Here is an 11,862-nt window from a genome sequence, read left to right as displayed (position 1 = left end):
AATAACTGATAATGCTTCTGAAGGACAGAGTTCTTGGGGCAGGAGCAACCATGTGTTTGCAGGCAGCAGAACCAAGATGCAAGGGGAAGAAGAAGTGTTATTGTGTGCAGGCACAGTTAAACCCCAGCAGCTCCTGCAGAGCATGGAGCAGGGGGATGCTGCCTTACAGGACCTGTGCTCTGAGTGACAGAGCTCTGTATAAACAAGGAGGAGAGGTGGAGAGACCCCCAGGCACAGCTGGGGTCCTGGGGCTGCACCAGCAGGGAGTCGCTGGCCAGAAATGGCCCCGTGGAGTCCTGGCAAGGGCTGTGCTCAGTGCTGCAGGGGGGTGAAGTGCCCCCTGGGACCTGTGCCAGTCTGGCTGTGGGAGAAATCTCCATCCTGGCCCCAGAACCAGCAGCTGGCTGTTCCCTGAGTACGTGAGCAAGAGTTACCTCTGCCCCCCCAGGGCTGCCGTGGCTCCAGGGAACACCAGCTTGACCCTGTCCCTCCCTCCCTCCCCTGGAGGCATCTCCAGAGCTTCCAAGCATGGAAAAATACTCCAGAAGTGATAGGCCTGGGACATTATTGCCAGTCCCTGAGGGAAACCATTGGGTGTTCCAAAGCATTGGGATCATGAACTTCTCTGAACATCTCCACTTCCCATTTCTAAAGGGTGCTGCAGCTGGCAATGGAAGAGGTGTGGGTGGGGAGCTCTAGGGTGGTCTCCAGCACCCAAGAATGGATTTTCTTGTCCTTTGTAGACCATCAAGTCTCAGCTTTTTCCACTGATACCCCTTTGAAAAGGCCTGTTACCTTTAGGGACACCCAGGTATTGGAGGGTCTCCTCATGTAACCAGTGGCATTGGGTTCATTCTCCAAAGCAGGATTAAGGGTAGATCCAGGTTGGTATCTCACCCTGCTCAGAGCTGGAATTGTATCAAATGACCACCAGAGACCTCTTCCAGCCTAAATTCTTCCATGATCACTGGCACAGGCTGCCCAGAGAGGTGGTGGAGGCCCCATCCCTGGAGACATTCAAGGTCAGGCTTGATGAAGCTCTGAGTAACCTGCTCTAGTTAAAGGTGTCCCTGCTCACTGCAGGGAGGTTGAACCAGGTGACCATTAAAGGTCCTTTCCAGCCAATGCAGTCTGTGATTCTATGAGTCCATGATGCTGTGGCTACACAACAGCTCTTTGGTGCAGAGCTCTCAGATGTGGGATTCAGCCTGTTGCCTGCAAGACCAAGATGCAGCCTGTGACAGCTGTTATCAACAGCTACAGGACCTTCATCAGCCTCCCAACATCTTCTAAGGGTCTTGGAGCCCCTGGGGTGCATGCTGGGCATGTAGTGTGGATGGAGAGGAGGAGACCTAGGAGTGATGTGGAGCTGCCTGGGCAGAAGGTCCCATCCTGCTGGGAGATAAAGGCCAACACAGCAGTGAGGACTGTCCCAACCCAGGGGCAGGACCTTGCACTCGTCCTTCTTGAACATCACGATGTTCAACTTCAACCTCTATGTCTGGTCCAGGTCCCTCTAGATGACATCCCAACCCTCTGGTGTATCAACCCACCACTGAGCTTGGTGTCAGCTGAGAGATCCTGAGGCCCTTTCTGAGCTGCAGAAAAACTTACTTTGCTTCTCTTAAAAACTCCTGTGGGAACAGCTGTAGCTTCCTGCCCAGATCTCAAGGTGAATAAGACCTGGCAAAACCATAGTGAATCAGTTCAAGTACAGGTCTGAATGGGTAAAATCAATTCAATCTTCTGGTTTATTTGCTGTTTTCACTCAAGGAATAAAACTGAATCATTTTTATTCCAAATCTCAACCTCTAAGAAATCTGAGAGCCCCATCACTCAAAGCAAACGACATGAGCACAACTTGAACTGTTTCCTTGTCCCACTTAAACATAAACCTGTCTTGCCTTAAAATATAAATAACTGGGGTTTGCTGCAAAATGCCCTGATACTGAAAATCTTCTCTCAAACAAATAATTGCATCAGAGCAAGCAGGATTCCTGCAGGAATGAGCGTTCCTGGGAAGATGGACCTTGCAGGACTGGGCAATAAAGTAGATTTCTTCTTTCCATCACCTAATGAGAAAAGAAGAAAAGAAGTGTTTCTGGCTTCATCATTGTGTTTGGGACATGGAGTATGTGCCCAGGGATTCAATTCCCAAAGGCAAGGCTTTGGAAAGTTATTAAGTTCTATAAATGATGCAGGGTTCTGTAATTTGAAACTTGGAAAGGCTGATTGAATTGATGAACTGGTTTCCCAGTGACTGCCAGCACAGCCCCTCCTCACTGGGGTCACTGGGGTGGCTCCTGTCACCCACTGTGCTGGTGCTGCCTGGCTCCTGCCCACCTTCCCAACTCCTGCCTTCCCTGGCAGTACCAGTTCTCATGGAGCTGTTGTACCCACTGCAGGTGGACAGCGATGCCTGGAGCCCCAGCTTCTCACGTGAGGATGTGCCCCTGACCTGCTGGCTGCCCCCTGTCCTGGCCAGCGCCATGGGAGGATGCTTCTCCAGGCCCAAACCAGGTGACTGTCCTCCACCTCCACCTCCCTGTCCCGCTGTTGCTGTTCCCATGGTGAGAAGTAGGTCAGCAGCAGCAGAGGCTGGCTGGGGGAATGTTAATTCTGGCTCCTGCAGGGAGGATTACCGGCCCTTTAATCCCACCCCGAATTCCTCAGTGCTCTTGCTCCCAGGCAGGGAGCTGTGCAGGGGCAGTGGGTGGGTGGGAGCAGCCCTCAGCACCCTGCAGCCCCATCCATGCACCCTCTGCCAGCTCCTCCCCATCCCACCTCCTTACCCCCACTGCCCTCCCCGCCTCTGCCTTTCCACAGCATCTGGGGCTGAAACGACCCCCTTGTCCCTGGGTGGCTTCATGTGACAAGCTGGCCAAGCTGGGATCTGTGTGTCTCCAGCACCTTGCTGCCACAGCTCTGCCACACACCTTAGCCATGTCCTCACTGGGAGGGAATGGCCAGGGAAGGAGCAGGACCAGGACCACCATCGCTGGTTCTCGGTGCTGTCTCAGTCCCACCACCCAGCCCAGCTCCTGGGGCTGCTCTGCTCTCTGGGGTTTATTTTCTTGGCTGAAGCTTGTCCCTGCTGCCTCCTGAGGGGAAAGCAGCCACAGGCACAGGGACATCAGGGATGTCCCCTTGCCCTGCACACTCCCGCTGTGGCAGGGCCAGGTGGGCTCCTGCCCTTTGCACTCTGGTGGGGGTCCCCAGGGGACTGATGCTGGCACATGGGGGCTGGTGCAGTCAGCGTTGCTGGTGCTGCCTTTGAGGAGCACTCCCATCCTGCAGTGTGTTTCAGCCTCCTGAGAGGAAGCTGAGGGATGGCCACGTCCTCACTACCTGCTCATGCCTGAGAGTGAGGGGAGCTGGGTGGGTCAGCACCCACAGGTAGCCTTTGTGGGTGGAAAAATGTCTGGGGGGGACCTTTTCCTGGGGGTTTGCCTTCACTGGCACAGGGAGCAGGGCTTTCAGGTGGCATGCAAAGGGTCAGAGGGGTGACACAAGTTGTGGCTGTGACCCCCCCAGGCCCCTGCTGAGCGAGTGTCTTCTGCCTTGCAAGGCACAAGGAGGAAATGTCAGTGGTTTTCTGCCCTTGACCTGTCCTGTGCTTATTTTATGCCCCATCACAGCAACCAGGTGGCGTGGCACTGGGCACTGGGAACTGCCAGTTTGCTCTTGTGGAAAGCCCACGATGCTTACAGCCTTCCTTGAAGGGTTGGAGGAGGGAAAACACACCCAGGAATGAACAGCCATGTGGACTGGGCTTGTAACAAACTCTGCCTGCAGCTCCACTCTGTTTTGTAAACCATCAGCAAGACTGTGTTTCCCTGGGGGCTGGTGCTCTGCAGGCATACTGCCTGAGCTGCAGATCCCTCTGCAGAGCTGTATTTGCATAGCAAAGTGATGGGAAGTGACATCCTGGGAGGCAAGGAGCTCCATGTGGCTCTGGTTTTGATGAGCAGTCTTCAAAGGCTTCTGACAAGCCTTTCCCCAGCCCCTGGTTAGCAGTGCTGGGTCTCAGTGCTCCTCAGGCCCTTAAAGGCAGTGAGGTACAGTGATGCCTTTGCAGATGCTGTCTGTTCTTCACAGCCTTGTGATGCTACGTGGCATTCCTCTTCCTTGCTTGCTTATTCCTCTAACAGGGCTTTCCTATTCCTAAAAATCTACCTGTCCCCCATAGAAATGAGAGGCAAGTCTTGCAGAGACAGCCCAGAGCTGTGTTCTCCATCAGCTCAGTTTGGGCACATGGGGAGTATTTCAGATGCAGCCTGAAGTCACCAGAATTTGTGTAGATGCTTTTGAAAGATGCATGTGTGGTCCTTCTCTGCTCCATCTTCTTGTACCCCAGAGAGACCCACTGTCCCCCTGAGCACCCTTGGCCTTTCTTGAGCTAACCTTGACATTGCCTGCACATAGCTGCTGCTGATCAGGTCACTGGTACCAGAGATTGAGGGTGTGGAGACCTGTGACAGTGAATAACTGTGCTGGCAGCCCTGAAATCAATCTGTTCCCACAGCACCTGACCCCATCCTGATATTCAGGAGCTTAATTAAAAGCATATACTCAAGCAGCAATCTGTTATCCCTAGCACTGCAGTCCCCTGCCACCAAGGGATGCTCTTCTGGAAGCCCAGCACTTGATTATTGTTTCCTCTCTGGGTGCTGATGCATCTGTGATGCCAGCTGGCAGTCTGCATGGCATCCCCACCCCTGCCCCAGGGAGGCAGCCAGGGCAGGATGATGGGCAGAGACACCCACGTTGGGGCTCAGTGCAAGCCTTGGCAGCACCATCTCTGCACCCCATGCAGAGGGCTCTGTGTGTCCACCCCCAGGGCTGGCTCTGAGAGTGCCCTGGGCTCGGCTGGCAAGTCCTTCCAGTCGGTTTTTGGGAGCATGGCATTTGCTGGGCAGGGTAACTGGAGAGGGAGGGTGGAGCCAGGTGTGTTTGATGTGATGGCTTTGTTGTTAAGTCTGTCATTTTTAACAGAAACACTTTGGGGTCTCTTTGAGGGCACCTCATGCCATTGCCATTGGGGTTGGTGGTCTGAGGGGGATGCAGGACAATAAACCCTGATGGAGTAAAGTGGCCCCTCTGTCTGTGTACACCAAAACCTGCCCGTCCCTCCCACGTTGCCATCCTGGATGGATTTCTGGTTTCCACTGGTTTTCCATCCCACCCAGACCTCCCCCCAGGTTCAAGCCAACCTTGACTCATGCCAGCTCTCCCTCCCTCCTCACTGCCACGCTAACTTTGGGTTTCCTTGCTTCTGCAGCTTTAAGCATGACATTTTAAGCAGCTTGATACAGATAGCTGTGGGTTACCAGAGTTTACATAGTGCCCCTCTAGAAGGGCACTGAGCCACACTGCAAACCTACTCCTGTGGTAAAGGAGTCTGGGGTCACTTCATTGCACTATTTCTTTTTAAAACAGTGACTGTGGTCCTGCACTGAAGCCCAGCCACCCCCACCCCTCACTGACACTTCCAGCATCCTTGGCAGAGGCTTTGACTTGTCCCACAAGGCTGTGAGTAGTGATAGAGAAGGAATAAACTCAGGGGAGATGTAATGAGGTATTAATGACTGACTGCTGGGTGTTAACAACATGAGGCAAAGCATGAGAGTATCATGGTGTGAAAATAACATAACCTACCCAAGCCAACGGTGCTAAAAGAGGCTGGGAGGTGGCCCTGGGTGTGCACACAGAGGTCCTACCCATGCTCAACATAAAGGCTGAGAACCTGGGAGAAAGGGCAAAATGTATAGTCTTGACTAGAGTGTGTGTTTCAAGCAATCCTGTGGGTTTTGGAGAGCTCACTCTGGATTTTGAATCCTAAGAGCTGGCAGAGCTGAGGGGTGTGGGGATGTGTGGTATTAGCCTCTGCTAAAATATATATTAAAATCAGACATGAATGCACAAAACCCCCATATGTTACATGTGTGTATATATGTGTATATAAGTGATGCTGGTGGCACAAGGCAAGCATCAGTATCTATATACCCATATATCTCTATTTATACCCAAGTATATAAAGATCATAGAATCCCAGAATCTCAGGAGTTGGAAGGGACCTCAAGAGCCCATCAGGTCCAACCCCCCTGCCAGAGCAGGGTCCCTGGGACAGGGCACACAGGTCGGTGTCCAGATGGGGCTGGAATCTCTCCAGAGAAGGAGACTCCACACCCCCTGGGCAGCCTGTCCCAGGGCTCCCTCACCCTCACTGGGGAAAAGTTCTTCCCCATGTTGGTGTGGAACTCCCTGTGCTCCAACTTGCAGCCATTGCCCCTTGTCCTGTCCCCACAGACACTGAAAAGGGGCTGCCCATTCCCCCTGCATCCCCTGCTTCAGATATTGATAAACATTAATCAGATCCCCCCTTTGTCTTCTTTTCTCCAGGCTGAACAGCCCCAGCTCCCTCAGCCTTTCCTCACAGGGGAGATGCTCCAGGCCCTTCAGCATCTCTGTCCCTCCTCTGGACTCTCTCCAGGAGATCCCTGTCTGTTTGATCCCAGGGAGCCCAGAACTGGACACAACACTCCAGGTGGGGCCTGAGCAGGGCAGAGCAGAGGGGGAGGATCCCCTCCTGTGACCTGCTGACCTGCTGGCCACACTCCTCCTGATGCCCCCAGGATCCCATTGTCTCTCTCAGCCCCCAGGGCACACTGCTGGCCCAGGGCCACCCTGTCACCCACCAGCACCCCCAGGTCCTTCTCCACTGAGCTCTTCTCCAGCAGGTCACCCCCAGCCTGTCCTGATTCCAAATACACACACACACACACATTTATATATATATATATATATAGTGCACATCTTTGTAGGCATGTGCCTAAAACCTTCCCAGCAGTCTGCCTTAAGGTCAGGAACCTCTTGTAGAAGCTGTAGGAAGGAGATTGCCAGAAGGCTGGAGCGTGCTGGACCCAGCCAGGCTGTGCCAGACAGGTTTCAGAATGGAAGTTTGGGCTTCTAAGTGTTGCCTTGCAAGTCAAGTGGTTGGCTGGGTGGGCTCAGGTGCTGCTGAGTCCTGGATTCTTGGAGGGATCATCCTTTGGGAATGTGAGTCTCCTGCCAGAGACGCTCCACGTGGGGCTTGGGGAGCAGCGAGCGGGACTTGCCCCCCACAAAGGCAAAGTCCTGAAGTGTGGGGCCTGAAATAGGGGTGGGGGAAAGACTTTATACCTCTTTTTGGTTTTCCTTGGGAGCAGCCGTGCTGGTGAGCAGGGCTGGCTGGGAACATTGCCACCCTCACTGCTGCCAGAGACCTGCTGCTCCTTGCACATGTTGTTCTGACCCATAAAGTGGTGAGGAGCTTGGGAGCCAAACATCCATCCTCCCCTGGGTGGGTTCAGACACCACAGGTGCTCCCTGGCCCAGTCTGGAAAGCAAAGCATGGGGTGTTGGGCCAAGGGAGAGATGGGGGGGTTGTTCCCACCAGCACCAATGTCACTGGCAGGGCTTGGAGCCCACAGCTTTGCTGGTTCCAGTTGCAGTCTTACCCTGTGCTGCATCAGCAGCAGCACCATGCTGCCTGGCTCCAGCAAGGATGCACAGCTGCCTTCACTCTGATCAGCTGTATAACTGTATGAAGTGATGGTGACAGTTTTTCCCAAGGACTGCCATAAATGGGTGGTTGATTTCCTAAGCATCACCCAGAAAACCCCACTGCTCATCCAAACACCGCGGGGAAGCGGTGCTGATGGAAGGTGGCCTCTTCTCTGGGTGCTGCAGGCAGCTGAGCTGCTGCTGTGGAGCTCCAGGAACAGGTTTTCTCATGGCACAGGAGAGTTCACGTGTTCTGTTGGGTCAGCAAGGGATGCAGAAAACTGCATGAGGAGACCAGAGCTCCCAGTGGATCCTGCACTGGTGCAAGCAAGTCTTCAACCCTTGGGCAAAAAGCCACCCTATCCTCCAGAACTAAGAGCTCACAGGGCTCTTGAAAGAGCAGCTTGCTTCTAGTGCCTGGACAGCCATGGCTGCTTGCTTTTCTCCTGTCCTAAATGAGTGATCATTCCCCTCATCCTCTCTTCCAGCATCCTCTTGATGGACTTACAATAAATGCCATGGGGCAACAGACAAAGCTGGGGAGACCCAGCACCCTTCTCATGCCACAGGGCTTGTCCCACTCCTCTGGGCCACACTGTTTCCTGCCTTTTGTCTTTCCTTAATGGGTTCTGGACATTAATTTCATTGTTATTATCTGCACAGCTTTTCCTGGTCGTGACATTTAAGGTGGGGAAAGCTCAGCAACCTCCTGTTTGCTTGAGACACTCTTTCATGGCACTGGCCTGCCACAGAACTCCCCAGGGTATACTGTAAATATTAATGCTTTAGGTTTATCAAGTCCTTAGGAGATAAAGTGATGTTTTTCACCTTAGGATGTGAGAGCTCCTTCCCAGCTTCCTCTGATACTCCTCTGTCCAGCCTGCTCCCCCCTGCACACAGGGTGGGGGATGTAGCTGGGTGGGTGTCCTTCACCCCAGTGTCTCAGTGCTCTCCCTCCATCTCTGCATGGGAAGGACCAGCAGCACATCCCAGTTGAGGGAGCAGGAGGGTGGAAGGGGGACAGGCAGAGGAGCAGCACCCTGGCTGTGCCATGCCATGGGGCATCCATTGCTGCCCCATGACAGCACCCAGCAGGTGGGGGCTGAGGGGACCTGCAGAAATGATTTTGGGCATTTCTAGTGCCTTATTAATTGGTGTCCACCTAGTGATGCAGGTTGAGACACCATATGCAGTGTTGACTCTCTCTTCAGTTAATGTCATCTACAAAGAGTTAAAGGGTGTTTTGAAGTCTGCTTGCAAGAATACACACTTGATGCATGCAAAGGATGGAGAAAGCACAGTGGAATAATGGGCTCAAGTAATCAAGATGAGTTCAGCATTAAATGTTTCATTTTCCCCAGCAAGCCAATCAAAATGTCTCTTCTGATGATGTCTCTCAGCCCCTTTGGCAGGAGAAGGAAGAGGCATAATGGCAGCAAAACCTCTTCATTGTAATGATGATTTCTCTTTTGTTCCTGTAGTTGAAGTGAAAATTGAAGTTGTAATACCAGAGAAGGAGAGAAGCAAGGAGGAGATGTCACCCAATGGCAAGGCCAGCCCCTTGATCTACAAAGTCAACGGGACTGCCCGGCACTACCATCTGGAGGAGCATCCCATTGCCAGCAACCCCTACCACAACCCAAAAGATGTGGTGGAAGCATCTGTGTGCCATGTGAAGGACCTGGAGAATGGACAGTAAGTGCTTCAGATATTTGCAGTTATACCCCAGACTGAATCCCAGAATCACAGAATCCCAGGGGTTGGAAGGGACCTGGAGAGCTCATGGGGTCCAACCCCCCTGCCAAAGCAGCTCCCCAGCTCATATTGCACAGGGCGGCGTCCAGATGGGGCTGGAATCTCTCCAGAGAAGGAGACCCCACACCCCCTGGGCAGCCTGTCCTGTTCTTTACAGTTTCTGCAGATGATATTTTAACTTCATCAATTTTTTTCCTCACCTTAAAAAAAACCCAAAGCTAAACCAACATCAGGGATAAGCAACAACTGTTCCTGACCAGAAGGTCTACTCACTGCTCCTTGCCCTGTCCTCCCTGGGACATCATCTTAGGAAGATGGGATGTTCTGTAGCAGACCTTCTGAGCAGCCTCTGCTCAGCAGACAACCCAGACTCATCTGTAATAAGTGTATTTAGCCTCAGTACTTTTACAGCTGAGCCAATGCCTTGCTCCTCCAGCTGAGCTCAGCCCTTCCCATCTGCTCTTTTACCAAAGATGCCATTTGCTTTTTTTTTGGAGTGTCCTTACTCTGTGTCAAGAGTCTTCTGAAGCCTGAAAGGTGCCTGTCCCAGCCCCTGTGCTTTACAGCCTGGGGTTACAGCCTGTTCTGGGTGAGGGAACACCTTTTCTGGATAGTCCAGTGGCCAACACCCCAGCACACTCTGTGCTTGTTTGACAGAAAACATAGTTCAAAACAGCTTTTATTGCAGTGTAGGGGTTTTGTCAGGGGAGCAGGAGGTGGCAGGAGTCTGGCAGCTGGTTGCATTAACTTGATCTATGACTTGTGACACTGTTCTGGAATGATCCATGTAATACAAGCGACTTTGTGCTGAGCTTATGGGGCTCCATGGGCTCTAAATTCACAGCTGAGGGAGCTGGGGCTGTTCAGCCTGGAAAAGAGAAGGCTGAAGGGAGACCTTATCACTCTCTACAGCTACCTGAGGGGAGGTTGTAGTGAGGTGGGTGTTGGCCTCTTCTCCCTAAGAACGAGTGACAGGACAAGAGGGAAAGGGTTCAAGTTGGGCCAGGGGAGGTTCAGATTGGACATGAGGAAAAAATTCTTCACTGAAAGAGTGGTGAAGCATTGGCACAGGCTGCCCAGGGAGGTGCTGGAGTCACTGTCCCTGGGGCTGTTAAAGAAATGGGCAGATGTGGTGCTTTGGGAGGCAGTTTAGAGGTTACAGTGGTGTAAGGCTGATGGTTGGACTGGATGATCTTGAAGGTCTTTTCCAGCCTTGATGATTCTATGATTCTATAAATTCTTCTTGTTAGGTAAGTTCACCTAGGAATGAGCTTGCTTGCTTTCATTGTGATGGGCCATTCCACAAAGGGAGGCATGGGTTAAACCTCTGTGTGATGAGATGCAGGTGACTCTGCAAGCTCTGCTGTAGCCCAGGGAAGCGTTGGGTGGCCATCAGAACCTGGAGCTGAGTTGGGGAGTGGTGAGGAGTCAGTAGAGACAGACTGGGCAAGGAATACACACAGTAGGTGCAGGGCTGCTTCTGGGAGGTGGTGCCAACCCACCACCTCCTGTGCAGGTGGGAAGTGACAGCCAAGCTGGGGATGAGGGGACCTTCCTGTGGAAGGTGAGGAGGGAGCTGGCTGCAGTCAGTGAGAACACAGCTGGCTGCCACAGGGAGCTCCTCAGCTAAAGTTGAGGCTGGAAACTGGGCTGATCCTTCCACCATGTGGGCATTGAAACGTGGTACCCAGCATGGCAGTGGGCTTGTCATCACTGGTCATTTTAATTTGAGAATGGCTTTATCCCAGCAGGCTGAGTCTAGCTCAAAGGAGGGGTGCTGCAAAGAAGGTCCCACAGCTCATGTAAGTGGTGGGATGGACCAGAGGAAGGAGTCCCTTCTTGCTCTGGAACACAGGAGGACTTCCCAGGATGCTTGTCTCAGGTTCTGTGTGGGGCAGGGATGTGTATGGGCACAGAAGCAGCATGAGGCACCAGTGAAAGGGTTTGGGCACCTCTGTGTTGTGTGACTGTAACAGTTCTGCCTCAGCCCCTGGGCAAAAGTCTTTTGCTGGTCAGAGATGAGTTTTAGCTGATGCTTCTCAAGTGGGAAGTGGAGTGGGGCAACAGGGCAAATTCCCAACTAAGTAAATAGCTCAGCAGGGGACAGTAAATCATCCTCTAGCTCACTTCAGAGTGAGCATGGGACTAGCAGCCTTGCAGGGGGCTGTGTGCTGCCTTGAAGACACCAGGTCCTGGTTTTGAGTCCCTCAGATTGCACAGGTCATTGGGTAAGTTGTAAACTCTTTCACTTATCTTATCTTCCCCTAGAGTTATGGTTGTCATTTAACAAGAAGCTCAGGTTTTATCTGAAGCACTGCACTGCTGAGGAATGCAGCAGAACTGCTCTATTCCCCTTGTGCTGATGGAACGACCTTCAAGTGCCAAGTGTCCTGCTAGGGGAGGAGCAGAGCTGTGGCATCCTGGGGCAGGGCTGCCAAGCTGCTGGGGCAAAACAGCTCCCAGGGGTAGGCATGATGATCCCCCCCTGCTGCTTTTGCCTGAAGTAGCATTACTCTAGTGGGACAGTGCAGTTGGAGAAGGCCAGGACAAGAGAACAACCCC

General features: G+C 52.8%; 1 protein-coding gene across 2 annotated transcripts in view; it reads left to right on the top strand.

The window, feature by feature from the left end:
• Positions 1–2,489: 2,489 nt before the first annotated feature.
• The window catches only part of LOC311198263 (apoptosis-inducing factor 3-like), a gene marked incomplete at both ends in the record, with an annotated part of 33,862 nt that continues 24,489 nt past the window's right edge, over positions 2,490–11,862 (top strand). For both annotated transcript variants that reach the window (XM_084272172.1, XM_084272171.1), the window contains 2 exons: positions 2,490–2,520; positions 9,027–9,240. In XM_084272172.1, coding sequence (XP_084128298.1) covers positions 2,490–2,520; positions 9,027–9,240 — 245 coding nt within the window. The remainder of the gene's footprint in view (positions 2,521–9,026; positions 9,241–11,862) is intronic.

This window comes from Gallinula chloropus (genome assembly GCF_964237585.1).
Source record: "Gallinula chloropus genome assembly, chromosome: 17".
NCBI lineage: Eukaryota > Metazoa > Chordata > Aves > Gruiformes > Rallidae > Gallinula > Gallinula chloropus.
Note: the sequence above shows the minus strand (reverse complement) of the source record. Positions and strands in the feature narration are given on the sequence as shown.